At 39.7% G+C, this 19031-nt stretch overlaps 1 protein-coding gene across 7 annotated transcripts in view; it reads right to left on the bottom strand.

Moving 5' to 3' along the window:
* MAPRE2 (microtubule associated protein RP/EB family member 2) overlaps positions 1 to 19031 on the bottom strand; it is a 101424-nt gene that overhangs the window by 14390 nt on the left and 68003 nt on the right. For all 7 annotated transcript variants that reach the window (XM_049830178.1, XM_049830159.1, XM_049830205.1 and 4 more), the window contains 2 exons: positions 12169 to 12314; positions 9986 to 10199 (listed from right to left, as the gene is read on the bottom strand). In XM_049830178.1, the coding sequence (XP_049686135.1) occupies positions 9986 to 10199; positions 12169 to 12314 (360 nt within the window). The remainder of the gene's footprint in view (positions 1 to 9985; positions 10200 to 12168; positions 12315 to 19031) is intronic.

The following is a 19031-nucleotide window of genomic DNA, read 5'->3' as shown; positions in this document are numbered from 1 at the left end:
AAACAAACAACTTGATAATTCAGTTGACTTGTGTAAGCATTTCTGTACAAGACACCCACTCTCCTCTTCTACGCTCCTGAAAATGAGACAGATAAGGAAAAAAATAAAATACTTTTTTTTAAATTGGTCACTCCAGTCCAGTAACTTCCATGCCTAAATCCTTACAATTACATACACAAACTCACCTCTAGCAGATTTCAGATACAGTACACAGACTTGGTAAAGTCGGGAAAATTCAATGTTGTATACATCCCTGAAATTAAACTTCTTTTCACACCATACTTGGATCAGCAAAGAATAAATCCGTTGTGGAAACACATTAAAAATGCTAGGATCTTTTGCTGGTATTTCTTTGTTAAGGCAATTTCATAAACTTTAGCACCCTGCCTTCATTACACATTTTCCAGGTTCAGTCCACATTTTGACTGACTAAAAATCAGCTGCTTAAGAGGAGGATTGTTAAGGTGCTCTCAAAGCCTGGAAAACAATTTTCATTTGGATTAGCAGATAAATAGAAGAAAACTGGTGTTGAAATACGCAAGATAAACACACATGAAATAATCACTTTGACTATAGCATTCTAGTTGGGCCTGAAGTTATTTAGTGAATATTTGTATCAGATGGAACTGCAAAAGTTACCCATACAAAATTGAAAATAATAGAGATGTATCCTAAACCAAGGTATCAATGTTTATTTCTTATTGTATTCTGCACCTGCAAGAAGCAGTTCAGGATATCGACTGAAAATCAAGTGCTATAAAACAATGTATGGACCTTCAAATGTGAAACCTTGGCTGGTCAATGCATCTCCCCCCCCTCTACCAACTACCCTTCTTCTACTTGAAGGCAGCACTGGACTTTACCTAGGCAGCAAACACCTGCACAAGCATATGAGAAGCTGCTCAGCTTTTCTAGGACAGCATCCCCGGCCTATTAGTTCTTCGCCATTTCTCCTCGGGGGTCATGGTACAAGACCCAAGCCAGGCACGGTATGCAGCCACGGCATATTACTCCCTTTCACACTCAATAGTCCTGCAAAGTGAGCTAGTTCTTTGTAGATTGGGGTGCTGATCACAGAAAGACAAATCATTAAGTACACACCTCTTTTCAACCTGCAGAGAGAGGTAAGGACAGAGCAGGCATAAACATTTAATCCCCAGGTATTCTCTCCAATTTGCAGCTGAGGAACCCTCCCAGAGCATGCTGAGCAAGCCCACATCACCACTGTCTGCAGAGAGGGCTGGATAGCACCAATACACTGCATTATATTCTGCCCTCCTTTGAAAACAACAAAGCCTTTTGAATTTCTACAGCAAAGTGTTGCTAAGCTTTATAAAATGTCCAGACAAATCAAAAGAAATCGACTTTTGCTCTGCTGCTCAAGATCAGCTCTTAAATGAACAAGATATTCCAATTTCAATAACACAGATAAAAACCAGCTAAATAACCTGAGCATTTCAGACTGTATTAGCAACAGCTGGATAGAACTTAATTGCAACAGAGAATGCCTAGGGATTTCTAATTTAAAATTTCATGGAGGAAAAAAAAAAAAAAAGCTTTACGGCACATTTATTCTCAAGCATCAGTTTTAGAATCGGCTCAGAGGTAAGCCCCCCATTCTAACAGAAGCTTAATTTCATAAAAGAATTAAAGGATGCTGGCTGGTAGAGTAGTGCAAAGTACTTGAGACAGCCAGATATTTAAACAGAGACAAAAGATCTTGGTAGACTTAATGACTTTGCAATTGAGCACCACAATGGCTTTGCAGTCAATTAGTGCAAGTGTGGAATAACTCCTAATGCATTGCTCAGAGGGGCTATATAATCCAAGCAGTTTAAATTCTGTCCAACATCATATCTTCTATGAAAATATTTATATATAACCCATTTACATATTCTGAGAAAGCACAAAATTTTACACAAGTATTTTATATTAAAAAAAAACACCTGATAACCAGCTCTTCTCATTGACCACTGAGAACACTGCATTGTAATCAGCACCATAAATGTTACCTATTCTTACCCATTCCCCATTCCCTTTCAAGCTTACTGTTGACATTCAAAAAGAAGTGCAGAGCCCTGTCCCTGGAGAGAAACAGCCCCATGCCCCAGAACATGCTGGCAGTCAACAGTCTGGAAAGGACTGTGGCACAAAAGGACTTGGGGGGGTCCTGAGCCGGCAATGCACCCTTGCAGCAAGGAAGGCCAAACAGCCTCCTGGGGTGCATTGGGAAGAACACTGCCAGCAGGCTGAGGGAGGTGATTCTACCCCCCTACTCGGCACTGGTGAGGCACATCTGGAGTGCTGGGTCCAGTTCAGGGCTCCCCAGTATGAGACAGACACGGACATACTGGAAAGAGTCCAACAGAGGGCCATGAAGACAACAAAGGGACTGGAGCACCTCACACAGGAGGAAAGGCTGAGAGATCTGGGACTGTTCGGCCTGGAGAAGAGAAGCTTCAGGGGGATCTTATCCATACTCTTTTCAGTGGTCCCCAGTCAAAGGACAAGATGCAGTGGGCACAAATCGGAATACAAGAAATTAAACATAAGAAAAAACTTGTTCATTCTATGGGTGATCAAATACTGGAATGAGCTGTCCAGAGAGGTTGGGGCGGGGGGGTCTCCATCCTTGGAGACACTTAAACCTCAACTGCATTTAGACCTGGGCAGTTGGCTCTAGGTGACCCTGCTTTGAGCAAAGGGTTTGGACTGGATGATCTCAGAAGTGCCTTCCCACCTCCGCTGTTCTGTGAGAACTTCTGTTACAGCAAGCTCTGATTTTAGGTCAGTGCAGAGTTCAATTAAAATTTTTTGTGAACAGTATTGCAGTTGCTTCAGTTAGCACCTGGATAACTTTTTGTACCTGCCCATATAACACTAGCAGAGATGGGAAAAATAAATTCACAGCTGAAAGACAAATTATTTTGTTCTTGTACTGAAATAAGTTGGATGAACCAGCTTTGAAATGCATTACAGGTTTCCATCTATGGTGCTCCAGAAACAATTACTAGTCAGTCCATCATAATTAAATATGTCCCCACCAATTTCAGCTTCACTATTCTTTTTGCTAAAGATGTAAGTTTTACAGACAGATGTACACTTCTGCAATTTAAAACAGTGGATGTTGGCGCTATGCAGGTTTTGGGTACAACAAAGCTAGGCTGCAAATTCCAGGTCACACTACAACGCAAGCACAGTCTTGCAGACAAGAGACCTATTTAATGTTTAGAGAGAAATCTTCCTTGAAGCTATATGAGTAATTAGTACGCCATTAAATATTAATGTAAAATTCCAAGAAAACACGTGCATGAATACAGTGTGGACATGCATGAGGATGGCATGACAGCAATGGAAGTCCTGAGCAAGCATGAGACTTGGCTGAGCCCTCACAACCACTGCTTCAGTGGAATTTGGGAATCACTCGCAGTCTATCTTCAGTCAAATTAAAGGATTTCATAAAATGAATGTTCCTGGCTCATGCCACAGGAAAAAAAAAAAAAAAAAAAAAAAAACAACAAAAAAAAACCAAACCAAGAGGCCAGAGCTAGCAATTTCTTCATGAGCTAAAGAAAAAACTCCCCACCCACTTAAAACAAATGAGTGAGCACAGTAGATTAATTAATATTCACACACGCTTATTGTTGCAGCAACACTGGGATGCAAGAAACTGCTCAATTTAGGGATGCTTAATGGCATAAGTGATGACAAATGATGCTTAATGGGAATGAAATGACCTCAGACAAAATCTGACTCGACTTTCAGCATCCCAACATGCTGTGGTGCAGCTGCCTAATTATTTTGTGGTACTAACTTCCCCTGGGTGGCAGGACTCCTCTGTCCCCCCAGCTCTCCATACCTCCACTGCTGCTGGCTACAGTACAGTCTGATCCGCCCTACTCTGATCATCACTGCCAGACAGCTGGCAAAGAGAAGTGTGTACAAATACTTGAAACTGAAGCACCTTTTACAAATTTCAACAGAGCAATACAAGCAAGAACATACAATGGAGTCTATTTGTCAGAAGAAAAAGTTTTGCTGATGGCATGACTCCCTCAGGTCATCTTTAATAGAAGGAAATTTGATAGATAGGAACTAACCACAGCCTCTTCTCCATCATAAATGAAGACTCTTCTTTACATTTAAAACAACCAACATTTTAATGGTAACTAGTAATTGTTCTCAACTGAAACCGCTATTTTCTCTAGAAACATCTTCAAAGCCTGTAAGCATCCATCTTCAATGGAGGAGACCATTCCACATAGGCTTAACAGAAGAATACAATTTGAAATTTGAAATGCTCTTAAAAATCTGCATTTTCTAAAATTCAACTGTCTGCTTAGCTATAAAGAGAAAGCAGCCTCAAAAGGAAAATCTGAAAGAAAATATGTGAAGAAATTCATATTGAAATACAAAAGACCATGCAAAAATTTGAGCAACACAGACATTCAAACCACGCCCACAGTACACTGAAAATTAAGACAGCAATTCAAATTTCACCACTGTTTTTCAATCACAATCTTCTTTCTAGAAAAAAGGCCCTGGCTCCCACACTACAAGCAGCATTGGTTTGTGGTCTAAATTCTCGGGCTCAGTGGGTTTAAAAATTAAAACTCTCCTCATGCTGGCAGAGGAGGTATGTGTCTGTATTAAGGCTGAGCCACTTTCTTCTCTACCTCCCAGGCCAGCACTGTCACTGCACATGCTGTTCTCATCGGCTAGTACAATTCCTTGGCCTCGTATGAACTAGGCACAAAAACATTTTCAGTTTGTTGCCCCGTGGCTCTTCCCATGTCCAGCTCTGCCACGTTGTCCTGGAGCACTGTGCCACCACGAGCAGAGGTTGCCATCACCAATACCAACTGCCTGCCACCTGGGGAAAAAGGTGGCATGTTTTGGTGGACAGCAAAAAAAAAAAAAAAAAAAAAAAAGCATTAGGAGGAGTTCTTTAGTCCCCCAGGAGTCCTAATCGTATCACTAGCTGCTAAAATAAAGACTGGTTTTGTTGAGTATTTTTATCCCTCAAAATTAATTTACAGCCTATCTGCCACAGTAGGATATACCATTTCCCTAAAGAAAATAGGTATTTTTCTTGCATAATTGGCTCTTCGATGCTATGCGCATTATATATAAAGCATTCGTGCACAAACAGTTCATTCTGCCCTGGTTATTTTCCCTGTCCTAGCGTGAGTATTTTTAGCCCTCATGTGATCCTCCAGTATTTTCCAGCTCTGCTTTAGTCATCCTGCTCTCACTGAATATTTCAAAGTAAAATGTATAACAGCCTTCGGATCTATGAGCCCCTTACATTTTTAGCTTACATGTTAATAATTAATTTTATTAAGCTGTCTTTTACCCGTGTATTTTTGACACCACACACCCATACACAAAGCAGCGCTCTGTGGATTTGTTCTGACATACAGGAATACTTACGTAAGACGCTAAGCTAAAATCCTGACAACCTGATCATCATTTTCAATTTGATCAGATGAAGCTTTTTCTGCTATTTTCCACAGGGAGCTTTAGAACTGGCACAAACAACAATGCCCTAATATTTTAATCCCTTACCATGATTTTGACTCTACATCTGTAGGCTGTTTACCACTGCATTAGAGAAGAGCAGAGGCTGTAGGAGATCGAAAGCCAGCTCAGGGCTGGCAGATGGCATTATATCTAAAAGCAGCTGTGGTGCTGCTGGCAGGGAGCCTGCAGTGGTGGTCTGTGCTGCTGGCTCCACTCCTCGAAGTATGAAAACATACTCGTTCCCCCAGCAGGGAGCTGCATTTACCTGGCAAATCCTTGCTGCTCCTACTCTTTCTAGAAGCAGCCTTTTTTTTTACATGTGTTACCAAAGCCATCAACCTGCTGTACTGCTGTCAGCTCGGCAACAAATCGGATCTGTCTCTCAAGGAAGGGGCAAGGCAACGCGAGGGTGGCACAGCAGATTAGTTGTAGGGACCTATTTACGCTTCCATTTCTGAGCTGCATTATCCTTGACCTGCACTGACTCCTCAGTTGGATTGCCTTTGGAAGGGGTAGGGCCATGGCTGCTGGCCTGCTCCCCAATTAACACAAAACCCAGTACATTTTCAGATTTCTTGAGTTTTGGGTAGTTTTAAAAGCATTTTTTTTAAAAATGAAATAAAGACCAAACTCTGCATTTGCAGAGATATAGGTAAATACCCATGTATAGGTACAGAAAGGAACTACCTGATACTATGGGTCTTGTCAAGCTTTAGCATCAGATTAAAATACCAAAAATAATTCTTAACTCATGCCAGTACCTTGTTGGGTAAGCTTTCAGGGCAGTCCTTAAGTATTTGACCACTTTCTTGTTAACTGAAAAGACATACCTTAGTCTACCTCTGAAAATACAGTTTAGAACAGAGTGTTATAAAGCAATTATGAATAATTAAAGAGATCACCACCTCCTAAATCACTCAAAAACAAAACTCTGGCAAAGGGCACTGGAAAAATTATTCCATAGAACAACAGGAATCATCTGAAATGCATATGAAACTACTATTAGCTAAATAAATTATTCCTTTAGAAATATATATATTTGATCAATTTAGGTAGATTTAAAAGTCTTTCAAAACCAAAAATATAGTATGAATGAGTACCCATATATCTGCTTGCTCCTGACACTAAACAATAGATGCATACATTTAGGTATGTCCACTGCATGCTGTTTAAAACCTTTTGGATTATGTTGAATGATCTTCTTGGTTATTTTCTCTCAATATTGCTTCTTTCTGTTTTGTTAATGAACTGAAACAAGGCAGTACTAATATTTCAAAGCTTAAGTGTTAATATAGAGCAAATCACACAAATTAAAAATGACATTTAAAAAATTTACAAAAAAGAGACAAACTACTGTGGCAAACTGCTACAGACGCTGGCAAATGCTTGCTGCATTGGTGTACGAGGTTATGCCATCAAGCAGCCCACAACGTTTACTGCTCCCACAACAAAGTCAGTGGAAGTACGGCTGTGCTCAAAACTCGGCCAATTCACCGAAGAGGCAGGGAAGCAGCATAACAAAATAATCAACATAAAAGCAGTTTAAACTATGGCACCTGATGTTGTACTTACTCATGGGCGTATATTCCCTCTTTGGGCTTATATCATCAAGGAAGATGAAGCTCCAGATGGGGTGGGGAATTCTTAACCTGCTTCAGGAGAACTCATGAGACCTTCTGTTTTGCCCTTTTCATATAAATGGCTAAACTTGTTTTGTTCACGTGGGCATATTATGGCTGCTGTAACAACCATTATGAATACTCTTTCATTTCCAGCTAAGTGTGTGTATGCACAAGACAGAGAGGTACAGAAGCACATCTTCCATTGCAATTTCCCAACTACCCAAGACTCGCTTCCACATCATCCCGGTTTACTCCCAAACAGCAGATGAGGCACACACAGGCTTGCAGATGCATACAACACTCCTACCAGAGTGTCCTCTATCAACAGGCACCCAGTAAGAGCTCAAATCCTTTCAAGCAACCAGGCTACATGACGTGGTGAGGCAAGGCACAAAGGCACAATACATCAGTGAAATGAAAATGTGCTCACTCAGAAATTGAATAAACCTATGAATGACTGACACCTAACTAAAATAGTCCGATTCTAAAATGCAAGCAGAAATAAAAGCTAGAACTCTCAATTCACCTAGCATCATGTAATGTCTACCCCCCCCCAGCTCAACAGAAATTAAGCTAGCATCCTGCCTGTCATACTTCTGGACAATACTTAAGTTAATAATGAAGGAAGCTTTCCAAGAAAAATCTAACTCTTGCAGCCACAGGATCTTACCCAAACCCATCACACTGTATCTCAGTTGTCCTATTCCATACAAGGACTGGGAAGCTACAGGACATGCTCTTCACACAACCAGCAACACAACATGAGATCACTGCATTATCCTCCATATCAGCTGGATGGTTTCACTCCAGTAGCTATTCTATTTCTCTAGAATTGTCACCTCCACAGCTTTAATTTGGATGACACATTTGTGACTTTGGTAAAAACAGACCATCTGCAAGAAGAATTAACAAGCATGGTAAAGTCTGTATTTAATAAAAGTGTCTTCTCCAATTTCTCAACTGGACAACATTGTGTGTGACATTAGCACTTGGGGTTTTTTTGTTTTCAAAGGGAGTGCAAGACATCACATGGGAAATTATAGTGTACCAGGCCCTGAAATTCAGAAGTTCAGACATAAGACGGTGCAAAACAAAGATGTAAACAAGCTTTAGAAGCCCAGAGTAGCACTGGCCTGCTATTAGGTGCTCAATTTCCTGGAAGCACTAATGAGCTGAAGGCAGCTGGCCAAGTATGCCCCACTTTGACGTCAGAAGTGATCAGAGCAGAACACTGAAATCTGGGTGTGATTCCAGAGCATAAGCCAGCCTAAAACTGAATGTGTCTCATACCTGCCCCTTCCCTTTGCCAGCATTAGTGCGTATCTGAGCCCATGAGAAGACAGGTCACAGATTTAAGCCAACTGAAAATTAATCCTTATTTAAGGAATAGGTTAGCATGAATAAGGTAAACTCAGGACAAACCAATAAAGGAATTAAGTGTGTGTGCATGTGTGTTTCTGTAGGCACAAACCTATATGCGTACAGGCAATCAACCCCAGTAACACTTGTTTAGTGATTTTTTTATTATTTTTTTTTTAAATGGTAGCTGTTCTCCTGTTCACTTGACTTTCAGTTATCAAAAAATGGCATCTGCTTAGTGACCAGTCATGCCCATATTAGATGAACACCAAAGATCAGGCTTAGTTCTTTGGCCTGTTCCAGAAACACTGCTGTGATTTAATCCCAGTAGGCAGCTGAGCCCCCCACAGCTGCTCACTCACTGTCCCCATGGCAGGATGGGGTAGAGAATCGGAAGGGTAAAAGTGAGAAAACTCATGTGTTAAGATAAAGACAGTTTAATAAGTAAAGCAAAAGCCGCGCACACAAGCAAAGCAAAGCAAGGAATTCATTCCCCACTTCCCATGGGCAGGCAGGTGTTCAGCCATCTCCAGGAAAGCAGGGCTCCATCACGCCTAACGGTGACTTGGGAAGACAAACACCATCACTCCAAACGTGTCCCCCCGCTTCTTCTTTCCCTAGCTTTTACTGCTGAGCATGACTTCATATGGTCTGGGATATCCCTTTGGTCAGTTGAAGTCAGCTGTCCCAGCTGTGTCCCCTCCAAATTTCTTGTGCCCCCCAGCCTCCTCGCTGGCAAGGCAATGTGATTAACAGAAAAGGCCTTGACACTGTGTAAGCACTGATCAGCAGTAACTAAAACATCCCCATCTTATCAACACCGTTTTGGTAACAAATCCAAAACATAGACCCATACAATCTCCTATGAAGAAAGTTAACTCTATCCTAGCAAAACCCAGTACAAACACAAAATAAAAAGTTAGAAGACAGAGCTCTTTGAGAAAGAGCAATACTTGTACGTTGTTCACCTAAGAGGACTAGCGTACCTGAACAATAAGCACGTATAAAAAACACAAATAATTCAATTTTTTCCTTCTGGTCAGCCCTTAAGATTTGGAAGCATTTCACTCACCATAAAAAATAAAAAAAGAAATCAGCCTGTGCTAGCAATTTCCTATAAGGGTGGAGGTGTGAGAAAGGAACACATTCCATTTAATGTTCTTGAATACACTTACACATACCATTTTCAGCAACAAGAAGGTTAAATGCCTTTGTCTCCACCATCAGACGTCACTAGAATCCACATCATTTACATCAAGGATTCAGTGGAGGAGACCCTATGCTTAACAGGGCTGGGCCAAACTAGAACACACCACAAGAAGTTAACTTCTGCCATCTCAGATGCTAAGTCTATGAGACAAGGCAAAAAGAATGGCCCACCCACATGAGGAAATAATTTTAAAATAGTATTTATGTAAAATTGATCACAGTTTATAGTTGTCTTCAGAGACAGAGATGGAATTCTTTAAGACGCAAAATACCTGCAGTTGGAGAGTTTGCATGGTGAGACTTTTTGGGCAGGTTGAAGATCTGTTCACCAGGATCCGGTGGGGGAAGAGCATCTTGGCCTTGTCGAGCTTCCACAGGATCATACTCCTTCCCATCATAGTTAGCATCAAAGAACTTCTTAAACCATTGAATGAAATCTAAGTTGTCTTGGAAGCGCCCTTTGACCAGTTTTTCCACGGGAATTACCTGAAAGGTAGAATAAAGGTTCCAATAATATATCACTGCCATTTTTAAATACAAAAATTACATATACACACTTATTTGAAAAAATCTAGCAACTATATCAGCATATATTCTTCTGCCATTGTTTCCTTTCTAAAAGAAAGGGAACTATGGTGGATTTGCAAGTGCTCTTAATAAGAAATAAAACCAAACTAAAACAAAGACCCAGCCTTTGAAGTGGCTATACAGTGGGTGTATGTCAGCCTTTGTAACTGCTCTTCCACAGAGTTACTCCTTTCTTATTGCAGTGACAGCCATGATGAATGAAGCTGTTCTGGGAGTAACACTATATTCAGTTAACTAGGGATTTATTTTTTTTTTAATGGACATGCTACGGTTGGGCATACTGAAAAATGAACAGTTCTTCAAAAGGTCCAGACGGGAGTTTCTTGCTCTCTGTCCTACTGTTTGAACTACAAAAAACCCAGCAGCTTTTCCAAGACATGCTGAAGTTCAAACCAACCTACATTTTGGTAGTACATTTTCATCATACAAACTAACCCTGAGGTTTTAACCTTGTAATTTTTTTCCATTCCATATATAGCTATACATAGAATAGTTTGTGGACATGCAGAAGTTGACTAAAATGCGTATCAAGTTTTAGTAAAACAAAAGGCTATGAGGATGTCTCCATATCCATATCCTGCAAGTTTTTCACAGAAATGAAACCTCCAAAAGGAGTCCTGGGCTGATATTACAGTGGCTCAAGCTTCCCAGATCCTGTGGGTAGACAGGGACTACAGCTGCAGAAGGAGGGTTGCCCTGCCTTGCTTAATTCATACAGCTGATTAAAGAGCCAAGTTAGATGGATCTTAATGCATTTAATTTTCAGCTGGAAAAAGGGTACCTAAAGCCACTGCAATTTTCATTTCTTCTTCAAGGCTAAGCCAACTGTACAGCATTTTATAAGTCTACGATATTTCTACTTCTAGGATTAACATAGCATTTTGCATGTCCTTTCAGGTTGTTCCATTTGTATCTTAATTCTACACTGAGATGGTATAGCAAGTTTGCTCTCTACAGAAAAACTGACAATGTCAACTTTATTAGGCTTTCCAGTGTTTCACTAGCAAATCAGACTGTAAATAGAAGCATCTGCAACATTTCAGGAAACAATGAAGGTTTTCCAGTGCTTTATGAAAGTCTTATGGGACTCTAGTAAGACTGTTTAAATTTCAGAATAAGGCAACACTAAAAGCCAGAGCAGAACCTTTGAAGGGTATACAGGTAATACATCCATGTAGAACTAAAAGTATGACAACATAACTTTCATTGTTCATTTTTATCAACACAGTTATTATATTGGTGAGTCCGTCAAACTCTCACATTTAAGTATAAACCTATACCTTATCGTTGAACAAGCCATTTTCTAAGAGATTTCCATTCTTAACTTTACAAGATCACATGTGCTGTCCAACCTATTGAATCACTGGGTAAATTATTTCAGTTCTTGAATAATTTAAATTCTTTAAACCCTGTTTTAGACAGGAAACATGGAATACTTAGAAGAACAGCATATTTCCAAGTTATTTTGTTGGAAATTCAGGTCACCAGTAATTTTACTGTATCTAAAATTAAGGTTCACTGATGGTAAGGAATTTCCAACACATGGTATTTTATCAAAAGAGTCTCTGATATTAAGATATAACAAGTTATGCTGCACAACTCCATAGCAGACACATGGACTCAATTTTCAGTTTGTACCTAAACGAAGCATGCCAAATTTCTTCCTTCGTGCCTAAATACCCTTTTCAGATGATGAAAGGTCAAGAACAACAGCTTCACATACAACTTGTAACTCCAGTTCCAAGTCCAAGAGTTGAAAAAGTGGACTTAAAGTATTTGAGGTTTGTTTCCGCTATTTATTCATTTTACCCAGTTTATACAACTTTTGAAACTTGTAGTGATTGAAAAACAAATACAGAGTACCTACCTTATCCACATTCATTCTTTTAAATGATGCCTGCAGAAGTTTGAAGTTGTGAATGTATTCATGCTCCAGCTTTGCTTGAAACTTTACTTTCTTCAAGCTAATGCACCCTGGGAACAACATGTCCATGAACTGGCAGTAAGCTGCTCCTATAACAAGAGAATGCATTGATGTTAATTCAGATACACCCAGCTAAGACCAAATGGCATTTAATGTCATTAGACGAAAGCATGAGGAAGAAGCAACCATGCTGAATACGTCTCTGCTGTAATTTAACCTCACACTATGCACCTAATATCTACTGGTCTTACGTACATTGAGCAGTGCGACGTATTAAATGTGGGGTTTTTCCATTCAGTCTGGATGCACGATGCACTGTTGTGTACCATCTGAAGAACCACCATGACTACTGCAAAGTAAATCTTACTTCTAAATAAAATGGATGTTCTTGGAGTCCCTATACACACTAGGACTGTCCATACTGTGAGAAGACCACAGTCAAAATGGAAATCTCTTTATAAGCTCCCTCAATCCACACAGCCCCCTGAGTTCAACCAAGCCAAGATCATCTTTCTTCTGGCATTTGTAACTGAATGCCAGTCATATCCAAGGCAAACATCTAAGATTATATCAAACCATGACTTAAAAAAAAAAGATTGTAAATTTCCAGCTTGTTAAAACATACTAGCCAGTTCCCACCCCATTAAAACAAACATCCTTACTGATTTTCATCTCCTGAGAAAAGCATTAAATAAGCAGATTTAAGCATAGTCCACCCATAGATTTCAGAAGCTGGGCTGCCAGCTTTAGTTCTCACTCAAAACAGTAAGTTTTCTAAGTTCAACTTTGAGGGCTATCTGAACTTACGCAGTACAAGGTGTGTGGGGGTGCCTGTGTGTGTGTGTGTATAACTAATCCAGCACAGAGCAGCAAGTATATGGAAAAATTTCTAAATGGTGTACTGAGTACATCTAATACAGATAGCCTTTTCTTGTATGCAGGGAGCTTCCTCCTACAACATCATCATGTCACTGCCATTTGCAAAATAAGTCTTTACTGTTGACACACTGAAGTGTTTGGAAATTAAGGATAAAAATGTTTGAGGAAATCAGAGGAAAACCAATTTCAGTTCTTCAGAGGAGAGTTTTCTACAAAATGCTTTATACTTAGCAAAGATTCAATGAAGTCCATTTCTGGAGCAGAGGGCTGTAGAATGTGCAGCCCCTGCGCTTGAGCATACAGGGCAGGGAAGTGATTGCCCAATTACTCCTGACAAGTTCAATTTCACTTCCACAAAAAGGAGTTTTGTGCATTTAGTGCAGATCAGTTTTGACAAACAAATGTCCAGATCTCACCTAACAGCTTCAGCCCAGTATCAATGACAACTATTTTTATCAAAAAATAATTCTGCTGAGTGCTCATACAGAAACCAAATTAACAAAGCAGACACCTGGCTTGCCCAGTTTTACAGGAGAGGCAACAATAACTTTAAGACATTTTTCTCCATGGGTAGGCATGTGTTTTGACAGGAACAACTTTATGCATGAGGTACTTCTCATTCTCTTTATTCACTCAACCATCATACAAAGGGTTACAGAGCTTGTAACTTCCCCAAAAGAGAAGCAGAGTTGAAGAGTGGAGTCCAAAAAAAGTTTCCCAACATACTGATATGAGTTTTGCTATGGACTTAGCAAGATCAAGCTTTAGTGCTGAAAACCACTGCCATTTAAAAAAAAATTCTCTTTACGTTGCATAGTTTTGGGGGGCAGGGGGGAACTGTTATAAGAAAAATCTGATTTTCCAAGGACACCTTGTGCTTAGCTTTTTGCAATGGTTTTGATATGATTAAGAATCAAAGTAAAATATTCCCTAAAGGAGAAGGAGCCTTCTGGCAAGTTACAAACATCAGATGACAAATTTGCATCTTTGTATAGAAAGCTATATAAACACAATTAGTTATTCAAAACTCATCCTTAGCAAGAGAACTGGTAAATATGTGGCAACAGAAAAATGACACTACAATTAAAAGCATGGATATACAGATAATGCATGGCTTGACTACATTTATTACTATTTAGTTTCATGCAAAAGGATTATTATGCAATCATTTCATGTTATAAATTGAATTTGTTCCTAACTCTGTCCTTTCATCCTCCCCATACCCCAATTATAAGCTTTACTCTGATATCTAAGTAATTGCCTGAAGGCCTTGAAAATGCACTGCGCAACCTTTCATCTAGATCCTTTTAGAAAACCAGAAGCCCAAAGTGTTCACATGAGATTTTCTCCTTCTGCTGGTAATGCAAATTCCTTCTGCATGCCTTTAGATAGAGTCGTACTAGGTTTAAGACTCTAGCTACGATAGTTCCTCGTTTTTTCTTCCCATCATGCTGGCAGTTGTTTCTGTGCATTTGCCAGCCAGGAGGTGGTCCTGGGTCTGCACAACACTCAAGGGCAGAAAACACTGGACTACATCCACATGACAGTATGAACCTGGTCTCAGATACAACACTGAAAGCTGGCTGCCGGGCCATTTCCCCAACAGGAGGATTTTATTATGTTGGCAAACCCAATTCATTAAAATGCTCCTTCCTGAAGTACAGAGGCAACATACAAACATGGAGTGAACTAAACACTGTAAACAACAAAGAGAGGAAACTCTTCCCAACTCCCAAAAGGCAGAGACCTGCCTGCCACAGCAACAGGAGAAAGTAAAAATATCATTACAGTCAACTGGGACTACCCGATTTGGGACATGGAAGTTATGTAAGCATTTAATACTATATAGGTATTTATTTATAATTTAAAATTTTACTCCCTAACGCTTGTAGCTGTCACATTGCATTCAAATGCTAAACATCAGTGCAGCAAAATGGGGACGCTACTTTCTACACGGCCAATGGCTGAGATTTCCTGGAGGCAGCAGAAAGAGCAGCCCTACTTAAGTGATGCAAGATTGCGATGCCTTTATCTCACAGCCATAGCATGTAGACACGTGGTCCTTTGCGTACCGGACATCACTTTAGGCCTATTCAATTTACTATACAACTGATGCTTCAATGCAGGTGCATGGGAAAGCAATATTTTTAACAGAATATAAAGAAAATGGTAGTAGAGATAATGACATCATGGCTTGTGACATACCTCTTGCATAATTTACATGAGCAAAAGGATTTTTATGCCACTTATTTTTTATTCAAGATTTAAAAACTTCCCTACGTTTTCTGGAAAAAAAAACCCCAAAACCCCAAACCTGAATTAAAAAAAAAATAAAAATTAAACCCCAAACCAAACTAAACCGAACCACAAAACCTTAACAAATCTATACAGAGGAGTTAAAAACATGCTACCTGTCTAGAATGGCTCTCTCAATAAATCGGTCCCTCTATGACTGAAGATCTTTTATATGCATAAACATGCACATACACACACACAAACAGAAATAATTTGAAATCCATTCAAATGAAAGATGAAAACTATAGCTGGTAGCACTGCAGAAGAGGGATCAATGTTAAAAACCTCTTATCCTGTATTAGCTAACAAGCAATTCAGAATCACTGGCTAAAAGTCCTTTTGTGTTTTGATCTAGAATACTGATGCAGCCATTAGTTACAGAAGATATTCACAGGCCAGACTCCAAAACCAACCTGCAAACACGCTGTCCTGATTACACCCCCAGCAGCTGCTACTTTTGGCCTGATCAGTGAGCAGAAAGAGCCCAGCAGCATCACAGAGTTTGCAAGTGTTTGCTGGGCTTCCCACACCAGGGTCAGGGCAGAGCAGGCAGCAAACACGAGTGAGGGGACTGCACCCACAGAGCTGGGCAGGCAGGCAGCTGCCAGAAACAGGGAAGGGATGCTAGGGCAGAATTAAGATACAAAAGAACAAACTGAGAATTGAAAAGGTGGTTGTTTAAAGCTATCACAATTGAAGAGTTTAGCCACATGCAGTGGTAAAGGTGAAAATTTCTACCACATCTATAAAATCAGAATACTTTTACAGCATTTTCAGAGTTGTAGATAATCTTTCACTAGTCCCCCTTGCAGTAAACAATGCTGAACTTGTTCTAGTTTTTGTCCTATACTTTTCTTTCACTGCTTCTGTTTCCTTCCCAGACTGTCCATACTGACTTGGTTTGCTCTGAAGCATATGCACTCTGCATCATTACAGATTTTCAGTTTTTCTCCTTTCTCCTCTTCCATCTGGAGACTGATGAATCCACAAATGCAAACAAGTATTTTCTTGGTAATCAAAAATACTTCTGCTTCCAATTATTTAATGCACAAGAATTTAAAGGAGATAACAAAGACAAGAGAATCCTGTTTGCTACAAGTTTCTACTGCTCAGTAAACCTCTTAGATTTCAGCTGGAGAGCAAGATTAGATAATTGGGGTTTTTAGCACTTATGTTTATATATTTATAAAGGAAAAGGAAAATATTATTTGCAAACTAACTTCTTTAACTATACTACAGTTAGTATACTAATAAAATATTTAGTAGAAATACTGTAATATAAGCTCAGGTATTGCGAAGTTAATATTTGTCCCCTATAAGAGAAGTCAGGTCAATCCTTTGCATCAAGCGTCAGAAGGCTCTGTCCCTCCCTGCTCATCCCTGCAATGCGTGGGAGCAAGATCCCAGAAATTCACATAAAACCACACTAGCCAATATGGGAACACAAAGGGCCCATGAAAAGATAGGGACTATCTGTGTGGAGGGCTGCTTTATTTTGATTCTGGCATCCAAGCCACAGCAAAAGGAGCTCAGGGCTACACTAGAAATTTGCTATAAATGCTTCGTAAGAATTTTGTTCTAAAATGGCATGCAATTCAGGTTTAAACCTTTTAACCAGGCCTCAGTTTGACTTTCACATACTCAGTTTTTGAAAAATCCCATTTGGGAAAAAGTCTGACCGTACCTTTTTCTGTAATTAGAATTTTGTGTGTGTATGTTTGCTTTAAGGAAAGATCTTTCAGATAATCTAAGAACATATATCTAGTCACATTAGATACAAATTCCTTCAAATTATTCACTCCCTCCAAAGCTGCAAGAACCTGACCATGCATTTGGAAAATATGGGATGATTTGTATGCGTATTAGTCATCAGTACTTCACTAGAGCAGTTGTTGCTAACATGGATGGGAAACTGTACACACCCGGTATTTCTGTTGCTGGGACAACAACAACAAAAAGGCAGTAACTTGCAAGAAGCATGCGTGACCTAATAGTTTTGATAAGAAAGAGGAAAAACACACAAATGCCAGCAATCGTTGTTTACAGTACAGCAGCACTTGGGGCTTGCCTTTTACCTCGGGCTTCCTAGAATTGCTTCCTTGGGAGTGATGTTAAGGTAAGTACACAGCAGTAGTTTTTGACTTGCATATCAGAGTATAGATTTTCGTTTAGATTTCAAATACAGTTGTTCTGTTATGCACCTAGGGGGTTTTTAAAAAACGGGGCATGTCTGTGAGCATAAAGTTGCGTTACATACAGCCACATGTTTAAGAAACAGCACAATTCATGTTGAGCACTCCATTGGACACCACGGTCTTCAAATTCCTATTTGCATTTCCAGCAGCACCTATATGACCTAGGATATAGATCAATACAATTCTATTTCTCCAACTAAAATAAAAACCAACCTGATTCAAGAGGTTTCAGCCCATTTCCTGGTGAACATTCAAGCCCACATCAATTTACTGCCTGCTTAGTTGTAGAGAAGCAAGCATTCATGAGGCTGTACATCAATGAAGCCATTCTGGCCTGAGGTTCACCCTTCCCAGCAACAGTCTTGGGAGGGCACTTAAAAAAAATAAATAAATTAAAAAAATATTGATGCAGATTAGAGTGCAGCCCTGCACTCCTGCACATACATAGTTGCATAAGCACAGCTGGCTCCGTGAGGGCAGGGAGAATGCCTGCATACCGATGGGAGCTTCTGAAAGCAACGCTCCCACCCCAGAAAACAGCCTAAATAACTATGTACCTCTTAGAACCTTACCGATGGTCACTGATACATGCGTCTAATTGACATCTGCTTCAGAAAGTCCTATTCCACACAGGTGGGGCATTTGTATGACATAATCCAGAATATCCACTGATCATTTTAAATAATGCATACGGGAGGGACATTTCCCCTGTGTTAACTTGTATTCTCTTTTTCTTAAATATGTAAATGGTTAAGCTGCTCGTAAATTATACACAGCAGAGTTTTTAATACTTAATTTTTAGCAATAATTTATTTTGGAATTCATTAATTTTAAATGGGAAGATCAGAACAATTTCAGAAAACACAGTTCCCATTTAACTTAAAATAGCTGCGTAACTCATCATGCCTAAAGAAATAGTAGCATGCAAAATCTAACAAGCTCGTTCAAAAGGGGGGAGATCAAGCAACTGACTGCAAGTGAGTGCTATGAGTAATTAAAGAATAATTTAAAAAAGTAAAAACCTTGTTTAAGTCCTGTACCTCCTGAATTTTTAATGAATGACATTAAAAAAAAAAAAAATTGGCTGAAAACCTCACAATACCGCTTTGCAAGCTTCCTCAGAAAGTTTTGGAAATGATTTTAAATCCAATCATTAACATCCATTGTATCCCTCTAATCCTAAACATCATATGGAAGACATTAGAGAGTCATCGACACTAGGAATCCTCTGTGTTGCACGACCTCAGGACAACATGCCAGTTCCCTGAAACATGGCGTGGTTACAGAGCGCAAATGGGATCAAGCCATGTTTTAATCATGTTTCCAAGTTACTCTAGAGACCCAGCCTTCGCAAGGCTGCAAACTGGAAAAAAACCAAAACCACCGATGTTGAAACATGCTTCAGCTTCACAGGCACTACTAGCACACCGGGCCGCA

The sequence above is a fragment of the Accipiter gentilis genome, chromosome 2 (genome assembly GCF_929443795.1).
Source record: "Accipiter gentilis chromosome 2, bAccGen1.1, whole genome shotgun sequence".
NCBI lineage: Eukaryota > Metazoa > Chordata > Aves > Accipitriformes > Accipitridae > Astur > Astur gentilis.
Note: the sequence above shows the minus strand (reverse complement) of the source record. Positions and strands in the feature narration are given on the sequence as shown.